This window comes from Toxorhynchites rutilus, chromosome 3 (genome assembly GCF_029784135.1).
Source record: "Toxorhynchites rutilus septentrionalis strain SRP chromosome 3, ASM2978413v1, whole genome shotgun sequence".
Classification (NCBI taxonomy): Eukaryota; Metazoa; Arthropoda; class Insecta; order Diptera; family Culicidae; genus Toxorhynchites; species Toxorhynchites rutilus.
In genome coordinates this window covers 198,037,321-198,064,228 of record NC_073746.1, presented here as the reverse complement: position 1 = coordinate 198,064,228, position 26,908 = coordinate 198,037,321, and the positions used below count along the sequence as shown (strand labels likewise).

General features: G+C 38.6%; 1 protein-coding gene across 2 annotated transcripts in view; it reads right to left on the bottom strand.

The window, feature by feature from the left end:
* Window positions 1–1,059: 1,059 nt before the first annotated feature.
* Window positions 1,060–26,908, bottom strand: part of LOC129776264 (uncharacterized) — a 38,026-nt gene continuing 12,177 nt past the window's right edge. Inside the window, exons 2-3 of one of the 2 annotated variants that reach the window (XR_008743071.1) lie at window positions 19,241–19,290; window positions 1,060–1,490 (exon numbers count right to left, since the gene is read on the bottom strand). Coding sequence is in view for 1 of the 2 variants with exons in the window: in XM_055781812.1 (XP_055637787.1) it covers window positions 24,826–25,959 (1,134 nt within the window). In the remaining variant the exon portion in view is untranslated. Of the gene's footprint in view, window positions 1,491–19,240; window positions 19,291–24,802; window positions 26,784–26,908 lie in introns of those variants that run through there. The other variant, XM_055781812.1, reaches the window with a different exon arrangement.

Genomic DNA, 26,908 nt, shown 5'->3' with positions numbered 1-26,908 from the left:
GGTGCGCAATACCTTCCGTTCGAACACACTGGTCCTCCGCAAGCACAACCCACATCTCGTGGTCGTAGATGACTATCGGTCTTATCAGTGTTTTATAGATGCACGTAAGCACGATTTGCCATAAGCCATAATGCGTCTTTGTATCTCTCTGCTGTTGTAATTATCGGCGGTCACCAGTGAGCCAAAGTACACGAACTCGTCTACCACTTCGATTTCGTCACCGCCAATCTGAGTTCTTGGTGAGAGACATTTGTCTCCTTGGAGTCTTTTCTTCGCATGTATTTCATCTTCGACGAATTGATGGCAAGTCCTACCCTATTGGTCTCAGTCTTCAGTCTGATGTAAGCCTCCTTCATCGTCTCAAAGTTCCGTGTCACAATGTCAATGTCGTCTGCGAAACCGTAAAGCTGGACTGACTTCCGAAAAATCGTACCACTCGTGTCTATCCCCGCTCTTCTGATAACACCTTCCAAAGCGATATTAAGCAGCAAGCAGGAAAGCCCATACCCTTGCCGTGTGTTGACAATTGCTCTTTAATGACTATTTTAATTATCATCGATGTGTCGGCGCCTCAGACGATCAATGTTCAGATACAGTCCACGTCGTCATTCGAATTGTCTGAGACAGAAACCCTTCTTCGTTGTGGTGCGGCCCATTTGTTATTGAGTCAGGAAGGTTGGTTCCTCTAATGTGTTGGAAGCGCATCGACGGAATACAAGCAAGGATAATGCAAACTGTTTGGATGAACAAATCAAATTTGTAGTAAAATTTCACTTCTATACCATAATACACAAATCAGCGTGATTTTCTTGAAATACCGAACAGCTAGAAGCACGAAATAAATTAGACAAACTCAAGCATATTTTTATTTTAATGTGGATTTCTTTTTTTTTGATTACATATTCTTCGATATCTTCATACGAAAGTGTCTGTAATAAAAAAAAGGATGAATAATTATCAGTATACAGAGCATTAAAAAAATTTCGAATCTTCTTCCCATTCAGCACCGTATGATGTATTCAATGTTTGAAGTTTCTTTCTACAATAATTGCAACATCCTAATATGTGGCGATATTTCATCAGCAGAGATTTACTATGGATAAAGTATATACAACAATGATTATAAACAGAACAGCATATAGCTACACAGAACAACATTTAAATGATCACTATTAGTAAGTAAATAAAGTAGTACGTTATTGGTTATCATTAATGATATAACGCTAAATGGGCAAATCCCATGAGATTGATATTTAGTTTAGATTTTTTTTATAAACTGGTATAATATTGAAATAATATAACAACACATAAAATGAAAATTTGACAGAGTTGTTATATGCCTTTATTTGTGGTTTATGTTATATATTTCGACATTAAGTCATATACTATATATAGCTAAATTTCCCATTGTAAAAAAGTGATTCCAGAAGCATATGTTATGCGTATGAGTACAGTCCTATTAAGATGGAAATGTTCATCAGGATTCATGTCTGAAAGAGAAAAAAAAATAGATTAATGTATATTCAGAAGTATCAGCACATTTGCAAAAATCATGATACTGGAAGCAGCAGAATGAAGATATTCAAACAAGTTTCAAACAAGTGCAATGCACTCTTTATACAAGTCCATAGAACCCAGGTGTTCGGGTTTTTGTCAAACTACCCGAATCCGGCAGAAATTCTACATATTGTAGCCGAATTTTAGCTAGTTTCGAGTTGTGTTATGACCCAAGAGGAAAATTAGTTAGCCCCAATGTATTTTATACTGTATACGCGAGAGGAAATAATTTATTTCAGTCAAACCGTACCAGCAATAAAGAACAGCTTTGTATTGAACTTTATACTATCGTATCCTATACTAATTCAATTTCTTTAATTTTGTTTTTCATCTTTCGCTTCGTCTTTTAAATTTCCCGAACATCTGGGGTTCAATTTATTACGAGAAACCGTTCAGCTGCTCTAGAATATTTTCAACGTTGCTGGACTGTATACTGTACTTTTTAGGTCAAAATGTTGGCATAAAAACTCATTATGAATCCATTTGCAAATTCTCTGGAAATCGAGACAACTGAGTTCCACCATTCATGGCCCACAATAATCGTTATTTGATAGAAAAGACTTGGAAAGAAGACAGACAAATACGGAAAAATGAATCGTGAATGCTCGGCTCCAAAAAACTTGCGGCAAATTAAATTGCGCGATGATTTATTCTGAACTAGAAGCGTTCAGTTTGTAAAAGTGGTACTGTGTAACGGGATATTTTCATCTGCTGTCGCACTGTATATTGAAAAACGTCGGAAAACTTTAGCAAGTGCTCTGAAAGTTAAATTTTCATTTTTCAATCTTCGGCAATGGTTTTGTTTGTATTGATGAAAGCATCGTTATTTTTTCGACACTGATGCCAGACAACATCATCGAAACTGCTATCAAAACCACTCAATAAAATGTTATTCCTGAGTCATAGCGTTTCATGTCGTGAAAATCAATAGAATAAAATTGTGTTGATATCAATACAATCATCATTTTTACGTTTAATGGGTCTATAATGTAACTTTTAGCAACTTTAACATTGGGTAAGAAAATTGTATTGCAGAGCTCGGAACACTGCCACTGCTGCCTATACTTTCAAAAACAATAAACGGAAAAGTATTACATTCAATTAAAATGTCTCGGCCAACGAAGAGAAGGGTTAAGGCTCTCCAACGTGAATATGTGAAAACAATACGACCAATGAAGGAAAATATTAATGAATTATCAGCATCGAGTTACTATGCGTTAATATCAAAAGAGCCCCAATTCGCATGTGTTATAAATTTGCTCATGTTACGCTCGCGTATAATCAGAATTTTACTTCATATGCAAATGCACCTTCTATATATATATTTGTATTTGCAATTGTTCATCGGAACATATCGTTCATACATTTATATTCAGTATTGAATTGTTATTTTTTTTCAAATGTATTCAAAGACTCGTGTCAATGAAGCGCCACACAGTCTGATAAGTGAATTGATCTATTTACATGTGCTTTGTTCTTCTCTCACAAACACTATTACCCCATTTTTACACATGGGTTTATCTGTACTACTACAATGGCTAGCTTCCACCTTCCACCAAGCATTCAAGAATAAACCCTAGAGAGGACTTATCGAAAATCTTATTATTTGTCGAGTTAGAGCCATTTTAGTGGTGCGGTATCTAACCTGGTACGACCATAACAATGAACTTTAAACGCGTTATTCTCGAAACTAGTTTTCTCGAACTGGCGTACACGATATCTCGAGTTCAACTGAACCGATTCATGTCGAATTTATATGGATACAATCTGCAAGCATCTCTCTATCGCATGAACCTTAAAAAAATATTTTTTTTAAATTTTACTATTTTCAGAAAATCGGTAAACGTAAAAAGAAACGGTTAAACCGCATTTTGTTTTTCAAGCGGTCTCCATTTTGTCAAAAAATATGTTTCTGACTTGTCCGAGATTCATGCGATAGCGGCAGCTTTACTGATTCAGATTCTGATGAATTTTTTTGTTTCAGATAACCAGGAGGGCTGGAATCGTGTACGCCATGGTACAACTTTTTTTTGAACCCTCTCACTTCATCAGCTCTTAACTATTCTAATTATAAATATTTTTTCACCGTTCAATTTTTGTTTTATTGTTAAAAGATAGATGAACAAATAATGATATAATGTATAGTAAAAATATACTTTGTTTTATTTTTTTGGAGCTCGAAAAAACGTCCGAAATTCGTGTCTCTACACTAGAATACCCCCTTAAATGTGTTAGAAAAATTTGATTTAGTTCAGCAGCAAAAAAATATAAGAGAAAAAAAGGTAGATAGTAAAAAAAAATGTTGCTCTATCGTGGAATTTACTCATTCATCAATACGCTGTATAAATTCGGAATTAAAATGAATGTTTTTGTTTCTTGAAGTTATTGATATACAATCAACGTTCCGTTTCCACAAGATGGCTTAAAATGCTATAAATAGTCGACTACGACAGTAGATTTTTGCTGAATCATGAATTGTCGACAACTGTCAACCACCATTTGCGACAAATTTTCTGTTTCCATTGAAAGAAAAGTCCAGTAGAAACGCATCGAATGATTCTAAAAGTTTTTGGTGACTCTACACTATCGGATAAATTTTGTAGGGTATGTAGGGCTTGCACGTTTTCAAAGTGGTTATTTTAGTGTTAACACTTTGGCGTCCGGCGACACCACAGTGGTAGTTTCTCAGTGGCCGGCGACAGCACTTTAGTATCGTTTACATTCAATTGGGGTTTTGTTCAGATAACAATAACTTACACACGCCAACAAGTTTTGTATTTTTATGAGCAGGGGAGGTGGGGAAATACGGACATAGTAAAAAGAACTTCAATTATATCTTTCGAAACTCATGTTTCTCCAAGAAACTGGATTTAATCTTGCATTTTAAAATATTGTTTTTCGAATCAATCGGCCGAATGTTTTTCAATGTTTTCACTAAAATCAAAACAGACCGAAAAGTAGAACATTTTTTCGATGATTACCCGCATGGACATATAGCGGGAGGAATAAGGACCGGTTTGTAATATTTACGTATGTATATCTTCGAAATTTCATGAAAGTAGGGGAACAGGGTTAAAGACTTTTGAAAACTAACGATGAGATTAGTAAAACTTAACAATTCATAATTTCTCGATAATGTCAAGAACGGGCGACGACAAACCAAGTAATTCGAACTAGCGCTGCCGGCGCCAAGCGAATATTTTTTTACAAAACGTGCGGACGTCAAAGCGTTCGGGTCAACCAAGAAAGTTTGAGAACGAAGAATGAGAGATATCATTCTTACTCGATCAAGATTCGTGTCAAACCTATTTGCTTGCAGAATCATAACTCGGGCAAGTAACTCGACAAGCTGTTTCTGAACGACTCAAGGCCGCTGGATACATCCAATAGCAAGGAAATTATGTTCCGTTCGAATTGGAAGCGACGATTTTGCATATCCGAAAAGTTGCTTGAGCGACACGTAAGAAAGTCTTCGAATCTTTGAATCTTTACTGGGGACGAAAAATGATCATTCAACTAGAGCCGAAGATTGTACCGCTCAAGACAACTCTACATGTGCTGACAGCGGCGTAGTGATGGTATGGTAGACAGCGCCCCCGGCAAACGATGAAAAAGACGCCCCAAAAATTCCACTTTTTTCGAATTTTTTAATAGTTTTGAGATTGTGATATTTTGTATAAATATAAAAAAAAACTACTCACTTATACCAATGTTCACTTTGAGCAGTTTATTCGTATTTAAAAGACTAAAAATATCATTACCAGCTTCGCTTATTCTCTAGCCAAATCTTTGGCTTGCGTGCTTTAGCTGAAACAAAATGGTCCAAAATAACATCAAAAGTCTTACGGTTCTTTCTCGTTAGAATGAATTGCCAAGCCATTGAGTCGGCCTTGGCTTATTTTAGAACGCAGATAATTTTCAATCAATTTAAGCTGGCTGAAACTGCGGTCCTTCATCTGCGTCTTAAACACTTCCACCTCTTATACAAGTTCCTCTGTATCAACATCTGATCCATGATCCTGATCCAATTGATCCATGCTCATAAGCGTTAGGCAGTCTCTCGTTATAAATGAAAAATCTGTTGCTATATCCGCTATAGCAGGGATGGCCAAACTTCTCACCATCCCTTCCTACCAATACAATATGTTTTTTGAAGTCACCGTTGTTTTGGGGAGCGATAATAATGATTTTTTGACGTAGAACTACGTATTTCATTAAGGGTGCCAAATCAGAAAACAGGTCACGTTTAACGTTAACGTTAATAACAATTTTTGCAGCGAACGGATTTTGGCGATTTACATACTGAACGAATCGCAAATTCCCTAAGATTTGTTCAATATGCTATACATTAGAATTCCCTGGTTTGTAAATGGTTAAAATGGATGGAAACTTTAGGCGTTTCCATTTTTCCATACATTCGTTCTGTCCATTTGTGTGCTTTCCCGAATAACGGGCAACTTATCGACGACCAACGAAGGGGAAATCGTAGGATTTAAAGTCTCCGTGAATAAAGGAAAAGTAGAAGAATGAAGGGGAATACTTGCCTAGAGTATAAACAGTAGATCTCGATGGGGCAAACTTTCATTCAGCATCGGACTGTTGAGCAATCCAGTTAAGTTCGATCTAAGATTGGACCCCACCAGTGGTAATCCAACTTTTGGTTTTTCTGTTCGTTTTTCGCGTTATTCGTATCGTTTGTTTTTCTTTCCGCGGTCATAAATTGGACGCTTCGCGTAGTGTGTGATGAGCAAGAAGAAGAGGAAGGCAGGCTCGAGCCCTGCAAAAAACGAACGCATTGCCAGGGGCAATAAAATTTTGAGGCAAGCAATTGATCATAATGAAGCAATGCTACTGTTTTTCGAGGTTGTTGATATTAACAAAAAGAGTTTATTTCGTGACCAAGACCAAGTGACCAAGAAAGTAAATGTCGTTCTGGAATTTTGTATGTATTTTGTATAGCCAGTAGCAAAACTTCCTCCACTAAGGGTAATAGGTGCGCTTCTCTCGAGCATGAGAAAGTAGTGCAACTTTTTTCGAGGCCAGTAATTAACAGCAAAAGCGTTTCTTTTGAGAATAGCGCAAAATGATGAGAAGTGTTTATAGTAGTTTCAAGTAATTTCAAGCCACCAATGTATGGCTCTGTATGCATGCTATGGCGAACGTTTGTTTGGAGCTTGGTTTACGTTGTACGAACGATGCCTATAGGTGCGATTCCTTTGAGGCAATACTAAGTAACATGTAGCATGATATTTGATACATACAACTGATACATACAAGCCGAAGATTGTACCGCTCAAGACAACTCTACATGTGCTGACAGCGGCGTAGTGATGGTATGGTAGACAGCGCCCCCGGCAAACGATGAAAAAGACGCCCCAAAAATTCCACTTTTTTCGAATTTTTTAATAGTTTTGAGATTGTGATATTTTGTATAAATATAAAAAAAACTACTCACTTATACCAATGTTCACTTTGAGCAGTTTATTCGTATTTAAAAGACTAAAAATATCATTACCAGCTTCGCTTATTCTCTAGCCAAATCTTTGGCTTGCGTGCTTTAGCTGAAACAAAATGGTCCAAAATAACATCAAAAGTCTTACGGTTCTTTCTCGTTAGAATGAATTGCCAAGCCATTGAGTCGGCCTTGGCTTATTTTAGAACGCAGATAATTTTCAATCAATTTAAGCTGGCTGAAACTGCGGTCCTTCATCTGCGTCTTAAACACTTCCACCTCTTATACAAGTTCCTCTGTATCAACATCTGATCCATGATCCTGATCCAATTGATCCATGCTCATAAGCGTTAGGCAGTCTCTCGTTATAAATGAAAAATCTGTTGCTATATCCGCTATAGCAGGGATGGCCAAACTTCTCACCATCCCTTCCTACCAATACAATATGTTTTTTGAAGTCACCGTTGTTTTGGGGAGCGATAATAATGATTTTTTGACGTAGAACTACGTATTTCATTAAGGGTGCCAAATCAGAAAACAGGTCACGTTTAACGTTAACGTTAATAACAATTTTTGCAGCGAACGGATTTTGGCGATTTACATACTGAACGAATCGCAAATTCCCTAAGATTTGTTCAATATGCTATACATTAGAATTCCCTGGTTTGTAAATGGTTAAAATGGATGGAAACTTTAGGCGTTTCCATTTTTCCATACATTCGTTCTGTCCATTTGTGTGCTTTCCCGAATAACGGGCAACTTATCGACGACCAACGAAGGGGAAATCGTAGGATTTAAAGTCTCCGTGAATAAAGGAAAAGTAGAAGAATGAAGGGGAATACTTGCCTAGAGTATAAACAGTAGATCTCGATGGGGCAAACTTTCATTCAGCATCGGACTGTTGAGCAATCCAGTTAAGTTCGATCTAAGATTGGACCCCACCAGTGGTAATCCAACTTTTGGTTTTTCTGTTCGTTTTTCGCGTTATTCGTATCGTTTGTTTTTCTTTCCGCGGTCATAAATTGGACGCTTCGCGTAGTGTGTGATGAGCAAGAAGAAGAGGAAGGCAGGCTCGAGCCCTGCAAAAAACGAACGCATTGCCAGGGGCAATAAAATTTTGAGGCAAGCAATTGATCATAATGAAGCAATGCTACTGTTTTTCGAGGTTGTTGATATTAACAAAAAGAGTTTATTTCGTGACCAAGACCAAGTGACCAAGAAAGTAAATGTCGTTCTGGAATTTTGTATGTATTTTGTATAGCCAGTAGCAAAACTTCCTCCACTAAGGGTAATAGGTGCGCTTCTCTCGAGCATGAGAAAGTAGTGCAACTTTTTTCGAGGCCAGTAATTAACAGCAAAAGCGTTTCTTTTGAGAATAGCGCAAAATGATGAGAAGTGTTTATAGTAGTTTCAAGTAATTTCAAGCCACCAATGTATGGCTCTGTATGCATGCTATGGCGAACGTTTGTTTGGAGCTTGGTTTACGTTGTACGAACGATGCCTATAGGTGCGATTCCTTTGAGGCAATACTAAGTAACATGTAGCATGATATTTGATACATACAACTGTTGTCATTGTTGTTGTTTCCAGGCGGTGCCAAAGATATATTGATGAAGTTATAAGATGTGGAATAATGGTGTTGGTGCAACATGTATATAATCGACTGTAGCCGAGTCCATGTCAATTGCGAAAAAGGCCACCGGAATAGCGTTCGAGGTAAATTTTCAATGCATTGACATGAAATAAATTGCGACATACGATTAGCTAGTGTATTGTTTTGCGAGGGCGAGAATAAATCATCAATCAATTATCGTCAACTGATTCTACAATGAAAAAACCATTTCAGATATTATTCTAAGGCAGTTGTTTCTAAAATTTCACAGCATTATAGAAAAATATCCGAAGGTATAAACAAGCGACTTATATAAAATAACAGCGTAGTTCTACGTCAACATTGCGGTCGTATCTTGGACACAACCTCCTATATTTTTTTTGCAAAAACAATACGCTCTTTCATTTTTTATGTGTTTTTTAAATTGCGAACAATTTTATTTTAAACACATTTTATTCTGAATGTTTGTTCTGTATCTGATAAAGCACTGGAAACATTAGATTGTATATTTTAGACATGTTGTTGAAATACACTCAAATTTATTTGCAACAGGCTGCCAAACAGTAATCTGTCAAAGAAGAGCGATGTTTTGTTTCGATTGTATTCATAGAAAATATTTTTTTCGGGTATAAGTATATCCGAAAAAATTTATGAACATCACATTTCCTTGCAAAGTAAATTCCAATAAGTACAGTAAGCAATAGAAATACTTTTGAAATCAAGAGCTTCATCTCTCTTGATTTTGAAAATATATCTTCATAAAAATTGAAGATTTCATTTCCAATCAATGCTATTTAATTTAATTGACATTTCTTCTATGTTGATTCCATCATTGAATGGAATGGTTTTTTGTTAACAGTACTTTCAAACATTTACGTTTTCATACTATGAGCAAGCTCATGGGTCCAATCGCAGAACTGTTCATTGATTGATCTTCTAATCGACCCCGGTGAATTTACCTTTTACCATAAAATTTCTAGTAGTCGACGGCGCCAGTGGTTGTGTGGTTAGCGTAACAGCCTCACAATCCGATCGGCCTGGGTTCAATCCCAGCTGGCGTAGTTGGGATTTTCTGAGGCGAAAAATCTCTGGTTACGTCTTCCTTCGGAAGGGAAGTAAAAGAAGTTGGCCCGGCTCATGAGTTGTTGTGTCTGATAGGTAGGAACAGGTGGAGTCGCCTCCCTGGTGTCGGTGATTGGCACTAAAGTGGCGGAAATAGGCCGACGTAAAGTAAGCGAAGATAAAAAAAAAATTCTAGTATTTCTAACAAAACTCATCATTATAATATCAGATTATTTCCAGACACAATTCTCGTTCAAGATTTTTCAACCACTTGCAAATAACATGTATCTCCGTTATATGGAATAAATTTTTTATAGAATAAATACAACCCTAAATCGGACAATTCCTTCCTCGAGTTCTGCTCTTATCTACACATTCGGCGATACTTTTTTTATTGGTATAGATAGAAGAAGATATAGGAGTGCGTTTCATCACATTTCCAGTTTTGAACAAAGATCAATTTCGCTAGCGCAAACATCAAATGGACTAACAGCACTTATCACTATGTAATTGTAGAACATATGGGAATTTAATTTTCCGAATTTTCCCTTTTTCCTTCAGAATTTTCCGAAAATTTTCAATTGTCATGTCAAACTCACATCCCAAATTGTGCTTGATTAGTTCTCGAGTTATGCGGAAGTTTGTGTTTCGTTTGTATGGCAGCCCCCCTTAGAGAGGGGGTGGAGAGTCTAACCACCATAGAAACATATATTGCATCCTAAAACCTCAATATGCCTAATTTGGTTTCATTTGCTTGATTAATCCTCGAGTTATACAGAAATTTGTATTTCATTTGTATGGCAGCTCCCCCCCCCCCCCCAGGGAGGTGGGAGGGGCCCAAACTGTCACGAAAACCTTCCACGGCCTCAAAACCCCTACATACAAATTTTCATGTTGATCAGTTCGGTAGTCCATAAGAATCAGACAGACAGACAGAAATTCATTTTTATATATATATAGATTATATTATTTTTGAAATATCTTTAAATCTCCTGTCGATATCATTTAGTAACAAGGAAATTTAATCTGCATAACGATCGTATTCATGTGCTTTAATCTGCTGATTTAGTCGCAATATTTTCGAATTGCTTTAAACCTCGTCTCCTAAATTGTGCTTTTAAGAGTGTTTTCAGTTCAGTGCCAATAAATCATATCCACTTATTGAGAATATGATTTATTGGCAGTTGCCATTAATTCTTTGTAAAAAAAACATGGCACCTTGGGGTGTAACAACAATTCTCCGATATTTGAATTTGATCCACAATTCCCTTGCCCTGATTTTGCGTTTCTGCAAACTGCTTTTATACGTAGTTAACTATTTTAACTAACTACATTGAACGATTCCAATATTTTTGCGCACAGTATTGCTGATGGATACAATGGTAGTTGATAAAATTTGGAATATTATCATCAATTTGGCAATGATTCACAAATCCATTACGATTTCCAACCGAGCTCCATAAGTTGTAATCGACTTATGAGTGCATGAACGAGTTGTATATGTCGTTTGTTCCTTCATTGATGAAAATTTGTTAAAAATTAGGAATATCCTGCGAACACATCGCATAACTTTGTGGTATCAGTTGATTCGTCGAGTTGTAAGAATGCAACCGGAAATCATCAATACTTTCTATCAGCATCTTATCCAAATTTTAACTTTTAGCTTCTGTTCTACGTATAACTGTTTTTCTTGACAGCGACTTTTTTAATCGAAGCAATTATTTCAGATTCATTGCAAAAATGATAAAACAATAATTCTCCTGATGCAATAAAACACCTTTCGTCGTCTTCAAAAGCCTTCTTATGCTTTAATATAATTCACTTACTTCAAATGATTCAATTGTGGCTGTTTTCGACTTCGAATTCGATCTCGAGAAAACGAACTCTGCAAAACATTCATTTGGAGCCAACGATAGTTTATTTTTCTCTCTCTCTCTCTCTCTCTCTATATATATATATATATATATATATATATATATATATATATATATATATATATATATATATATATATATATATATATATATATATATATATATATATATGAAAATCTCGTGTAACGATGTTCGTGGTCGAACTCCTCCGAAACGACTCGATCGATTTTCATGAAATTATGCACAAAAACTTGGTAGGCATGAGAATAGGACGTAAACTTTATGTGATACCGCTAGGGTACTGATTACCATATGTTTAATACCTATACAGACAAAAAATCTTAATTAAGAGTTTTGCTACCGTCATGCGAAACCAAATCACAGACAAAATTCCAGAACATTTATTTTCTTGGTGAGCTGACGATAGCCTAGCTTGATGATTCCCCACACAGTTGTGTAGCTCAGAACCTTAATGCAATGGCATCAGTTTGATGCAATTATTGAAATGCTAGAGACATCAGCGAGTCAGTAATCGCGTCCACAGCTTAATCCGGAGCTGCGACATGTGAGACTTAAAACTTCTTTAGTTCATTCGTCTCTAACCTTCAAAAAGGCCCTTGGAAAAGTTTACTTTTTCCTCGTATTACTCCTCCACTCCTCACCGTCTAGCTCACCCAGCAATGATGTTGTTCAGTCGGTGTCCTCACGAAGAATGAAAGTTTGCCTCAGCGAGATCCACTGTTTATACTCTGGGCAAATATTCCCCTTCGTTCTTCTTCTTTTCCTTTGTTCACGGAGACTTTAAGTCTTACGATTTCCCCATCGTTGCTCGTTATTGATAGCTCTGTCCGGGAAATCACACAAATGGACAGAACAAATGTATGGGAAAATGAAAACACTTATAGTTTTCATGAATTTTAATCATTTACACACCATGGGATTGTAATGTATAGCATATCAAACAAATCTTAGGGAATTTCCGATTCGTTTGATATGTAAATCGCCAAAATCCGTTCGCGGCAAAAATAGTTATTAACGTTAACTTTATTTCACAAAAACGTGACCTGTTTTCTGATTTGACAGCCTTAATTAAAGACGTAGTTCTACGTCAAAAAGTTCTATAACTCTGTCATTGTTGAAATTCGAACATATGCGTAGAAGGTTTTTTTCATCAAATATGATCGTCTATCACCTTCTGAAAGAATCCGGATAGATTTTATTTTTTTCATGTGAGAAAGGTGTTTTCTGACTTTAAGGGGTTGAATCAAAACCCAAATTCCTCTTTAATATTCAAAAAACAAAAAATACATGCAAAAAAAAACGAATGACACAAAAAAATTTTTTGACTCGATTATATACAGGATTCGATTATATACAGTGAAAAGAAATCAAAAACTGTATATAATCGAGTCCGCGCTGTATTACTAACATAGCCATAAGGCAAAAAATTGTCGAAATATTGAGCTCCCGGCCCCGTGAGGCTAACGCCATATGGGCCTTAATAAAAATATATATTTTGGAAAAAAGGTTGTGATCTGGTCAAACGATCAATAGAGACTTCTACAGGCAACAATTGAGCCATTTAAAACGAACTATTGCCGAAAAACGTTCAGATTGTGCGACCAGATACGAGTCGATAACAACCCACGGCCTCATGTTGCTTTTCGTGTCAAAAACTATTTGGAAAATAGTGGATGAAGAATTCTGGTTCCTTGTAGCCCATACCTTGTCCCTTCCGACTATCATTTGTTTCGATCGTTGAAGAACGCTTTGAGTGGAATACGCTATACTTCAGAGCAGGGTATCAAAAATTGGCTAGATTCATTATTGATTTAAAAAAAATGAACTCGACGGAATCCGTTAATTGTTAGAAAGTCAACTTCTCCGTTGATTTTTTTTGTAACAAACTCAGCATAAGCTCCTTCTCTGCTCATGTCTCTGAAGCCTCATAAATTACATCGATTTTCGTATTGGGGAAGGTTCATCGGATGTCGCCACGAAATACGTCGGAGTGATATTGTGAGATAGGCATCTCACGGTCCAAGTTGACTGATATTGGCATCACGCTAGAGAATTGGATTCCAAAATCGATCGAACCAGAATGCAGTATAGAGGCCGGAGGCAAAATGGGTCTTTAAATTCTGGGGATAATTTAACATACATCGCAACTGCCGGATGGCATGGGTCATATTCAATTGAGAATAGTGATAGGACTATGAAGAAAATTGCTTCCGTATTCAATTGGAAATGAGTTTTGGCCTCTTCCAGCAATTACTCCGTCAACATGACTCAACAGTCATTCGAGCGTTTAGTTGGTATTTCACTCTACGACCCGACTGTCTCATTTTTTTCTTTCCCGTCAAATGGACTTCATTGCATATTGAAGTGAATCCCCCCAAAATGAATTCGTTTCCATCATGTATCACATATGCATGTATCGATGTTAGAGTTCAACGTGGTTTGACACATACTACAGGTGAGGTAGATTTTATTGTATCGTACACGAACATTATTCACACATATAAAATAGCGTGCAGTGTTGTGTTCAGAAACACTGACAAATCAGTGAATTTTGTTTGATAGAAACCCATTTGTCTGTATGTTTTTTTCACAAAATTGAACTCGAAAACAAACAGAACTAAAATTTTGTTCAGAATTCCTCCTAAACTGCACGCTATTTTGCACGATATTTACTAATACTAAAGCGAGAACCTTTATAGCATACCTGGTAACTGTCTAAATTCGTTGGTTTGAGTTCACGGTGGGTAAACAATGGAGATGTTTATTAATGGTGTAACTACATTTTTGCATCAGTAAACAAGTTTTCGATTTGCCCCGGTGTCACCCTTAGGGGGGTGACACCCATGACTATGACATGTACATTATATTAAACAAAAATCATGATTTTGAATGGATGAATACTGTTTTTACTTATGGTATTATCTAACAAAACAAGTCACTATGGAAAAGTCCATGTTATAGAATCTTTTTTTGGCATTTTTATATTCATTATTTTGTCATACTACATCTTTCATTTCTGTTCTGGGATGTAAATCCAATGTCTCGAAAACGAGGGGGTTGAAGGGCGAACACGAAATTATTGCGACACCGAAAATGTCATGCCAATTTTCTTATAATGTTTAGAATCAAACCAAAATTTTAGGGTAGTTTTATACATATATTTACTTCAAAAATCAAAAGAATAGTTAATCGATGGAGCCTTGAGTGTAAAATTGAACACATTTTCGCTTGATGCCCTCCATCAAAGTCTTTACAGTGTCATCCAGTACCAGTTTCTCAGTTTTTTTCCATTTTCTTAACATGTCCTTCTCGTATTTGACTGTCTTCTTGCTCTTCCGAAGTTCCCGCTTCATTATTGCCCAGTACTGCTCCACTGGGCGCAGCTCCGGACAGTTTGGCGGGTTCATGTCCTTTGGAACAAAAAGGACAGAATTGGCCTCATACCACTCCAGGACAGAATAGTGGCATGATGCCAAATCTGGCCAAAATAGCGGAGCTTCGTCGTGCTGCTGCAAGAACGGCAAAAGGCACTTCTCGAGGCACTCAGATTTGTAGATCTCGCCATTTACTGTGCCCTTTGTCACGAAAGGCTCACTCCTCAGTCCAGAGCAGATGGCCTGCCAAACGAGATATTTGGAGGCGAACTTCGACATTTTCTTCTTCTTAAATTTGTCGTCCACATCGAACTTGCTCTTGCCAGTGAAAAACTCTAACCCCGGAATTTGCTTAAAATCGGCTTTTATATACGTTTCGTCGTCCATCTCACAGCAGCCATATTTTGTCAGCATCTTCACGTAGAGCTTCCGTGCCCGAGTTTTAGCCGTCGATTGTTGCCGCTCATCGCGGTTTGGGAAGTTCTGTACCTTGTATGTATGTAGTCCAGCTCTCTTCTTTGCATTCTGGACGTAGCTCTGTGACATGCCGATCTTTTTAGCCAAATCACGGCTTGAGACGTTCGAATTTGCTTTAATCATCCGCTTCACCTTTTCCTCCGTCTTTTTGTTCTCCGGTCCCGGTTTTCTTCCAGCTCCTTTGCCGTGGTCCAACGTCAACCGCTCCTGGAACCGCTCCAACACTCTGGAGACGGTTGAATTGTGAATGTTCAACATTTTTCCCAACCGCCGGTGCAACAGGTCAGGAAATTCCAGGTATTTGGAAAGAATTCGTAATTTCGTGATCGCCCTTTACGTTCGAAGTACAAGGGTTCGAGCGTTAATATCTCTCTACCGGATGAACGAAGTGGTATGAAAATAACATTTTTCGGAAGATAAAAGATCTACGAGAGAGGTTTTTTACTTATTGGTCATAGAAACTTGTTTCAATAGTTCAAAACTGCTTCGAAAGTAAACTATTTGAATCATTATAAATAGCGATAGCTTCTTGAAATTTCATTTTAGTCTCGATTGGTTTGCGGTTGATGCATGATGAATGATGCGTCGGCGGGCCAATCTCTGTCCGTTTCTCTTTTGCTGCCGTGATGAACGGACATACAAAATCGTTTGCTTGTGAATGCACCCAAGGGGTAAAAACAGTCTAGCCGAAATGGCCATTAAGAAGGTTTTATTAAAATCTTAGGATTCAAAATTTGCTACTGAAAGGAGAATTCCCCATAAGATAAGCACACCAGGCGAAAGATCTTCTGGGCCCGGTCTAACGATGGAAGAGGGAAAGTTGGAGTGCATTGGTCATTTTCGTCGGGAATTACAAGAACGGTCGAGATCATCTGAAGAAGAAGCCGAAATTTTTGAAACAATTCAAGTTCGACACATGCTACACCTGACAGCGAGCTCAAAAAGTCGGCAGCTTTTGCTAGAGATACCCAGACTCCGTAGACCTTTGAAGGCCGCTGGAATGAATTATAATGATGTCATAAATGAAATTGCATGGGATGTGTTACAGTTCATCATGAAGTGGGACTTTCAGAAATCGGTTCCAAATCTTTCAAACCGTGTCCGTTTTCGTGGCATTTTTTTGTAGAGGCTTATCAGAGTTGAAATCAATCGGAAATTTGCGGTCAACAATGGGTCAGACATGTTAAATACGTTGAGTCCCGTACCGTTAATGTTATTGCATTGAGCTCGCAACAAAAGAGTGAAAGCGCACGGGAAGCACTTGTACAATATCAATACCGGTCTCAGCTCCTAAAGATATTTATTTGATGAGATTTATTCGAGTCACATTTCGACATCCATAAATAAACCATATTGTATTTATTTTCTTATTTTGAAACTGTCCGTGACTGACAGTCAATCCCAGTGACCGCGTGAAGACTTTATAATTTCTTGTTTGGCCTATTTAATAATATTATTTTTTTTTTTATCTGTATTATAGTGATTTTCAACTCAATTTGGCTGGTTCGTCACTTTTACTTCCATTTTTGGAAGAATGTCGGGAGTGAGAATTGAACTCGTGAGAGGCATGGATGTTACCAATACGCCAGATCGCCTCCTATTTAATATTATAATAAATACGTCTTTGTTTAGATAAGTTTTTATTTTTCATTCAAAACCGAAAACCTAGCATTATTGAAGGATGACACCCTAGTAACCGACCCCGGGTGTCACCCGGTCACGCTACGACACTGTGTCAAATAAAATCGAGGGGAACTTCGCGTTCATCGTGAAATTGGATAAACAAAAGGTTTCCACTGGATTTTTTTCATTGAGTGCGACCACAGGTATGAAAAATAATTTGGGGAAATTATTTTTATGTCAGTTAATCCATTTGTCATGCAAAAGTAATGTGAATTTTTATAACATCTTAAATTACATTCGAATGTCCCTCACAACAAATCTTCAAATCGAAAATGGCGTCAATTGTTTACATAATTCTACATTTTAACTGAGCCAAGCCCCAGTTAACGTTCGCCCAGTTACAAAGCAGGTTCAGTTATCGAATGATTACTATATATCCGACTGAAACACAAAGCAGGTCTGATTGGGCATGGGGTTAGAGACGTCAGTTAATGGTTCGATTAATTCAAATAATCGAATATCTGCAATTTTAATCGAGTAATTTTGTATCGAATTATGAAGACTCAAAATATGAATACATCGAATAATTATCACACTAATCACGAATAATGAAAAAGAGAAAAAAAACAGTGCAAAATTTGTTGACCCGTCCATAATGTTTTATCGAAATTCATCGAATACGCTAAACAATTCACGGTTAAACATAAAAATATTTCCCTGGTAGTGGAGGAGACTGGGGAGGAGAATTCAGCGTCTGCAGGAGTCAAAAGCGGAATTTAAGGGCGTGTTCTGAGTTCCTGTACAAAACTGGTAGTATTCAAATTCAGAGTGTCAAGGAATATATACCAGTGGTCAATGATTCTATAAATATACTTCTTTTGAACTAGTAACTGAAGTTTGAACTGAAAGACAATTATACGAATGAATCGAATATTTTAGAATGATCTCTCGATTAATCGATACTCGAATAAACGAAAAATTTAGACATCTCCATTGGGATCAATGCCTCTAACCAAATACATGCTGGTAGGACTGACATCAACAACAGCCGTGAAATTCGAAGACTCATACATAGTCAACGGAAATTGTGTCAACTATGGGCTCCACAAATCTCTCAGACATATTCTGTATCCCGACGGATTCCCATTTTGTTCGAAGCCGTTATTTCGATCAAGTTCTAATTTCGTATTCATCTAATGTTTGAAGAGAAATAGATCGAACGAAATGCAAAAACAACTCGAACGGAATACAGGATGGAATTTTATCAAGTCGTTCGAAATATTTCTAATCGATCGAAATACAGAATAGGGCTATCTAAAGTCCAGTAAACTCCGACCCCGAACGAAGTGTACCATGTACAAATCAATGAGCCATGATACAGATGGTCACAGAGCACTTGGTGTTTTTGAACGCCGGATGCTCAGAACAATACGAGGTCTGTTCAAAAAGTATCGCGACTTTCAAATACTTTTAAAGCAGTTGTTGTAAATAGAGGTCCACTCCATCTCATTCCATTAACCCTTTCAATACGGCAGTGTGCTCCGCCGGAGTGCTACCGCTGTACGGAGCACTGCGCCGGAAAGTATGCACAACGCGCTGGTGTGATCGATGTGCAGTATCACTCACATGTCGTCTAAAGATGACGCTCATACACACAGCTCATCGCGTGGATACCGTCTCTAGACGACACTCGTACACACAGGTCGTAGCGCGGATGTCGTCTATAGACGACGCTCGTAACGCAAGGATGAGGCATAGCCGATTTTGCTTCAGCACTACAAAGGAATATCTCTAGAGATAGATAATAGGCAAAAATCGCAGATGAACCAAAACACGTTTCACGTGAGAAAAGCAGTCGTCAAAAATTAACTGAGCATTCAAAATAGCCGTACTTGTCAGCATAAGTGAGAGACATGAGTACGAACATAATGGCATAAAAAAATCTAGAATCTAATATACGTAACCCGCGTAAATTTGAAAGTCGCGATAATTTTTGAACAGACATCGTATACGGCGGTGTACAGAAGAACGAAAGTCGACAAGGTACATGGCACGAAAATTTCCTAGATTGATGGTGCTCGATTGTAACAAATAGAGTTCAATAGCGTACTGCTATAATATAAAAAAGTCGATATTATTTATTATAATCTTTGTGATTGTGTAAACATGTTAATTCAGTAATACGTACCAAAATGTGTAGGTTGTCTCTATACGTGGGTACGACACTTCCGAGCTTACCTGAAAGATAATCAAAATTTTCTACATAAATATCTAAACTGAACCCAAAATATATGACGATAAAGGATTGTTTGATGTCTCTTATAAACATTGTTGTTGCAATTGCAGTTAACGAAGAAATGAAATTATCAAAGATCCGCTGAAACGCGAACCGTCGTGAAACGTCGGCGGCAACGTTTGGCAGAATAAGCAGAGAAACGTGATGTATTGGATCAGTTTTAAAGGCGGTTTTATATTATCCGTTTGGAATGTGTATGCGAATTACATATAGCGGATCCGATCCGACAGTAACATCACAGAATTCCTGAACAGAATGTATCGCCGGACTCGTGCCACCACGACGCCTGATGGTTAGGATAAATATTATTATCATGGGCGTTTAATGAGTAATAATAATTGAAACATAAACTACAATCGAAATGCTGAACCACGCGAAATGTTAGGTTTCCAAATGATATGAGGTTTTTGAAAATTATTATTCCACAGCCGTAACATATGTTATTCTACGAATAGTCACATTTGGTCTAAGTCGCAAAACAAAAAAAAAGAGTTATTGATTAGATTAAGCATTTCGTAAGCCACGCCCCACATTTATGTATGATTTGGAAATTTGAATTTGAATTTGGAAAATCACACATACATCAGGAATAATGTATCGACATTGTTATGAATAATCAACGAAAACCTCTGATAGTATGCAGTCAGAGCGAGGCAATGTCTTTGAGCTTAAGCTTGGGTATACTGTACAATTCGTAGTTGCTTTTCGTGATTAACAAGAACAAACCAAATTGCACAAAGAACACACAGAATGACGCTCGGAACTAGCAAATCATTCTCGTTGTGCAATTTTCGGTGATTCGGGCTTTAAATGGTCTATACCGACGCCGCTCACGTCCTTACAGTCACCAGGGGAAGGAACAGAATTGTTGGGGAATATCCCTTCGAAATCCTTCGATGCGATTGAATAGTGGAACTCCCAACATTCGATTAGGATTGTTGTCAAATTAAAATTCACAACACGTACAATAATTTTAATGACAATGGACTTTAATTTAATTTGACAATGACACTGATTCCAAACGATATTTAATACATAAAATTTCTTGTAACGACATTTAGCGATTTTTTAATGGCTCCTCTCCGATTCCTCTCCGGTTTTTTCCTCTTTTCCATCTCCTCCTTTCCCAATGGATTCCATCGACGAAAAGGCTCACCGTCCTCTCTTTTCCTCCTTTCGATTTCTCCCAGATGGTTTTATGGTTGCTTGGTCTAAAGAGATGGAATCTGCTGCGTTGCAGGAGGATGTTAACTCTTGATCATCCTCACCCACCCAGAAATAATGTTGAATTTCTGAAAAAAAACCTTTCGAAACACTGAGACACAATTGGTTGATATTCACTCCTAGTTTGACTCATCCGTTGAGGTGGGTTCCTGAAGTGGCAGAATGCATACCTTCTCCACTGGGCGTTTGAGAATTCCATTTGCAGTTCTTACAGTTACTACTCGTACAATACCATCGTTGCCTGGATAAACTTCCGTGATTCTTCCCAACCTCCAACGCATAGGTGGTAAATTATCGTCTTGAATTACCACTAATTTGCCGATATCGATACATACAGCAGGGCGCCATCGTTTCATTCGGGCTTGCAGTTGACACAGGTACTCCTTGCGCCATCGAGACCAAAAATCCTGTAATCTACGCTGAATTAGTTGCCACTGCTTCAGTCGGTTTGTAGGAATAAACTGAAAATTTTGTTCTGGGATAGAGTGCAACGATTCTCCTACCAAAAAATGAGCTGGCGTTAAAGGTTCCAAATCATTCGGATCGTCGGAAATGGGAGTAAGTGGCCGGGAATTTAGACATGCCTCAATCTGTGCGAGCAAGGTATTCATGTCCTCGGGCGAGACTGGATTCTCACCGATGATTCTTATTAAGTGATGTTTCGCGGACCGCACCGCCGCTTCCCACAGTCCTCCGAAATGAGGTGCACCAGGAGGGATGAAATGCCACTGCATACCTGAGATATCCTATCATGATGTCGTTTATCCTTCAACGTGCGCATTAAATCCTTAAGCTTATTTCGGGCACCAACAAAATTCATCCCATTATCTGAATATAAGTTAGCACATTTCCCACGCCGAGCTACAAATCGTCTCAAAGCTTGTATAAATCGATCTGTCGATAAGTCCGTGACTAGTTCCATATGAACAGCTTTTGTACAAAGGCAAACAAACACAGCTACGTATGCCTTCTGAGCTGGGCGTCGTGGGCCGGAGCGAATAAAAATGGGACCAAAATAGTCAACACCCGATTGAGAGAATGGACGAGATATTCTAACTCGCGCGGCAGGTAATTCCCCCATGAACTGCTGCACCATAGTCGGTTTTGCTCGAGCACATCTCATGCACTTATGTACTATCTCCCTGGCTACACTCCTTCCTCCAAGGGGCCAGTATTGAAGTCTTACTGTGCTCAACATCAACTGCGGCCCAGCATGTAGGAGACGATCATGGTATTGTTGTAATATCAGCCGTGTGAATAAGTGGCGACCCGGTAATACTACTGGATGTTTAGTGTTCTCCGTTTCATTGGAATTCTTCAACCTACCGCCAACCTTAAGAAGTTTGTCGCTCGAAATGTAGGGATTAAACCACCGTAGTGGTGATCGACTTCCCACTGCTCCTCCGCTATCTAATGTCTTCCACTCATCTGGAAAGGTTTCTTGTTGAATTCGACGAATCCAAATATTTTCTGCCTGATTTAATTCCTTCGTGCTAATAAATCCAAAACCTCTATGCCCTTTCAAAAATTCCATTAAACGAAGCCATATAACTGTTTTGCGTATCAAGTCAGTATAGGATGAAAATTTTGATATAAACCATACGTTAAATTCGTTCGATTTGGAGACCGTATTTTCCACCGCTGTACGTCTTCTCTCAACATCATCACACTCAGTTAGCTTTCCTGGAGACATAGGCCATTTTTCCTGTTCCATTTCTAGCCATTCAGGCCCATTCCACCAAAACCGGTTTTGTATGATGTCCTTTGGAAGTATTCCTCTTGAGATGAGATCAGCTGGGTTGTGGTTGCCTGGAACGTGTCTCCATGTACCTTCTTGTGTCAGGGTTTGGATCTTGGACACCCTATTTGCTACAAAGGTTGTCCAAGTATTTGGAGTAGTCTGAATCCAACGTAGCACGCATGTTGAATCTGTCCAAAAATAGGAATCAGCCTTCAATTTTAATGCCTTCTTGACCTTTTCAAATAACTGAGCAACTAAAAGCGCTCCGGCAAGCTCCAACCTCGGGATAGTCTGACATTTAAGGGGTGCCACTCGAGATTTTGATGCCAACAATCGTACCCAGATATTTCCTAGTCTGTCCTGGCTACGCACATACAGACAACCGCCATACGCTTTCTCGCATGCATCTGAGAAACAGTGAATTTCTACTAGAGTCGATTTTGGTATAATGACGCAACGTTCAATTCGTATTTCATTGAGTAACGGCAATTGAGCTTGAAATGTCCGCCAATTCTCACCCACCGTCAAAGGTAATCGCTGATCCCAACCAATTTTTTGTCCTCGTTCGTCTTGCAATGTCCATAAAAGTTGCATAAACACCTTTGCTGTTGTTATTGTAGCGCCTATAAGTCCCAATGGATCGAATAACGTAGCAATTATAGAGAGCACTCGACGTTTCGATAAGGGTTCTTCATTGTTATCGGTAGGTATGTTGAAGTTGAATCTGAATGTATCAGATCTTGGCATCCAAACCAGTCCTAAAGTTTTTATCGATGGATCGGGATCGAGATTTATTTCTGCAGTATCTTGGATTGCTAGATTTTCGTTCGGTATACCTTTCAAAACTCTAGCATCGTTCGATGCCCACTTTCTTAGATTAAAACCACCTGCCGTCATCATCTTGTTCAATTGATTTTGTAAATTCAATGCTTCTTCTATTTCTTCGGTTCCCGTGATCACATCATCCATATAGGTATCTTCACATATACTCTTCGTTGCCAATGGAAATCGCTTCCCTTCATCTATAGACAATTGTTGAAGTGTTCTCCTTGCAAGAAATGGTGCGGGCTTTGTCCCATATGTCACCGTGTTCAATTCATATGCTGTAACCTCATCGGTAGGTGAAAATCGCCATAGAATAGATTGAAGTGGTCTATCAGTAGAGGTAACGTTAATCTGTCGAAACATCTTTTCGACATCAGCTACTAACATGATTTGTCTCGTTCGGCAACGGAAAATGATGGAGCGAAGGTCCTCTTGAATAACTGGTCCAACCAGTAACGTATCGTTTAAAGCTATTCCCGAAGATGTCTGACATGATGCATCGAAAACTACCCGAACCTTTGTAGTGGTACTCTCCTTCTTAAATACTGGATGGTGGGGTATGTAACATCTATTAATTGGAATTGAAATTGTTTCGTCGATCTTTTGCATGTGTCCTAAATTCAAATATTCTTTCATGAAAGTCATATATTGTTCTCTCAGATACGTATCATTTGCCAATCTTCGTTCAGTCAATAACAGTCGTCGTAGTGCAATATTTCCCGAATTTTCTAGTTGCATCAACGTATCCTCCTTCTTGGGAAGAGACACGGTATATCGTCCATCCTCACCCCGCTGAACAGATTTCGTAAATAAAGATTCGCAATGCGCTTCTTCTGATGAATACTTGATAGGGGTATCGATTTCCTCACACGCCCAAAACCGGGTTAACAAATGATCGAGTTTTTCCATTGCTGAAGTGTTGCAGTTAACGTGCAATGAATTGCTGGTATGGGGTACGCCTCCAGAAATTATCCATCCAAATACGGACTCAACCAAAATCGGCATTTGTTCACCCAAATATATTTTGCGACCGGATTCAAAAAAACTGAAGAATGCTTCAACACCCAGAATCATATCTACGGCCTGGGATATACAGAACGAAGGGTCAGCTAACTGTATTCCTTCTGGTAAATTCCATCCTTTCGTGTTCACATTTGTTGTTGGCAACTTTACGGTAACCTTGGTCAATACTAAAAAGGTCATTGTTACGGAAAAGTCCATGATACGCGATTTAACCGTAGCATCTATGGTTTGTTTGACGTTGGTAGTGGATTCTGCTATACCGAGTACTGATATATCCGCCCGATGTCTATGTACCTTGAGTTTCTGGCTAATTCGCTCGGAGATAAAATTACTCTCCGAGCCTGAATCCAATAGAGCCCGAACAGGGTAACGATTACCATCATCGTCGATAACAATAACAATAGCTGTTGCCAAGAGAATTTGTGATGCGTATCGATGATTAACACCTGATGCCAATGCATTAGTAGCTGCAGTGTTAGCCACTTGTGATGACGAAGCAATCGAAACTGCTGGAGAATCCACAGAAGAGGCTGAATTGGAAGTCGTAGCACTCTCGGTTTCCCCTCTGAACCATACTAGTGTGTGATGTCTGCCGCCACATTTACGACAGGAGTTCCGTGATAGGCACAACTTTGCATGATGACCCGCTCTAAAACAGTTTCAGTCAAAGCGAATGACCTTTAAAAAACGAATCTCTATCTGATACTGTCATTCGCTGGAAAACATCACATTGATAGAGGGAATGATAAGCTTCGCACGATAAACACCGGGTTGTACTTGTTTGTACTGTGCTGTAGCTTGGTTTGGTGAAGGACGGGTGATGTCTTAGTGGTGGATTAAACGTGCCACTAGCTTTGTTCTCTCCTGTTCTCGATGGTAGGGAATCTAACATTTGAACTCTACAGTGTAAAAAATCGGTGAGATCGGCCAATGATTCCTGTTCCTTACTCGCGGAAATTTCTTCCCACCCCCGGCGTGTCGTTGGATCCAGACGTGTAGTGAGGATATTAATCAGCAGAAGATCCCTATAATCCTCTGGGTTTACGATTTGGTCGAGCGTTTTTACCACTCTCTCGAAGTTATCGAGAAGTACATGCAATTCACTTGCGGATTCCTTTGTGATTATTGGTAGTTTAAATAAAGATTGAATCTGGCGTTTTTTCAACAGTTTGGAGTTATTATATCTGCTTAGTAACATTTCCCATGCAATCGTGTAATTCGCCCCTGTAAGTTGTAGTGGGTCGACAAGAGCTTTCGGTTCTCCCTGCAAGCAGCCTTTGAGGTAGTGAAATTTCTCCACATCAGGCAGATCCGACTTGCAGTGTATGAGTGATACGTAGAGATCTCTGAAGCTTAACCATTTGTCTATATTACCGTCAAAGTTTTGCAGTCTGATTTGCGATAGACGTACATGGTCGAACGTCCCATGCAGCATACTATCGTTCACTCGAATACTTTGAGTTGACATTGATTGCTCCCGTTCCTTCTTTAGAATTTCCATCAGAAAAGCCTTGGCATGATAAAAACGGTCTCTGGAATCTGTTTTTTCTTGTTCGTAAAAATCATCCTCGTCGTCAAATTCATCGTGACACTTAATGTCAAGGAGTGTTTCAGAGAACTTTTCCCACGCACAGTTTAGAGTTTCTAAACGCACCTCCGCTTGGCTCGTTGCTGTATCACCCTTGAACTCGGAAACAAACTTCCAAATGTCGTTGATCGTCGAATGTGCATCTTTCAGACTTAGTAACAGCCGTTTCAGAGACGGTGATGTTTTCGTGGTAGTGGTCGTATTAGGCATGATGAATCCTCTCGATGTTATGTAAGTTATGAAACAAATAACTCAGATGTAGTATGTGTAGTGAAACCTAGCTTCGCCAGGCATATACTATTCAATATTACTGACCTGACGAAGCAAATATGGCTCCAAATTGTGTTAACTCCTACTTCTATGTTTCCAGACCAATTGGCTCAGTTACGGGATGAATGGATTTCTTTATTGGGCTACGTCCTCATTCAAATTAAACGATGGCAGCGATAGTTCCTTTGGTGTATTGATTCGATATTCCTGTGGCAGCTTGATATTTACGCAGTACCGGCCTTATGATGAAGAAAATCCGTCCATACGATGTACCAAAGATCCCAGATCCGGTTCGGCTGGACCAAAATGTTGGGGAATATCCCTTCGAAATCCTTCGATGCGATTGAATAGTGGAACTCCCAACACTCGATTAGGATTGTTGTCAAATTAAAATTCACAACACGTACAATAATTTTAATGACAATGGACTTTAATTTAATTTGACAATGACACTGATTCCAAACGATATTTAATACATAAAATTTCTTGTAACGACATTTAGTGATTTTTTAATGGCTCCTCTCCGATTCCTCTCCGGTTTTTTCCTCTTTTCCATCTCCTCCTTTCCCAATGGATTCCATCGACGAAAAGGCTCACCGTCCTCTCTTTTCCTCCTTTCGATTTCTCCCAGATGGTTTTATGGTTGCTTGGTCTAAAGAGATGGAATCTGCTGCGTTGCAGGAGGATGTTAACTCTTGATCAGGAATGTTAGTATGATATTCGCCGCCTGAAGGCCAGAAGGGTCGCCTCTATTTCGTGGTTCCCTAGCGGATATCATGGAAGGGATTGTTGTTAGATAGAGATAGAGAGATAATAATCAGGATGCACTGAGGTAAGTGATGTGATTATGTGAATGCAAACTGTCAACCACTCGACGAAACGAAAACTC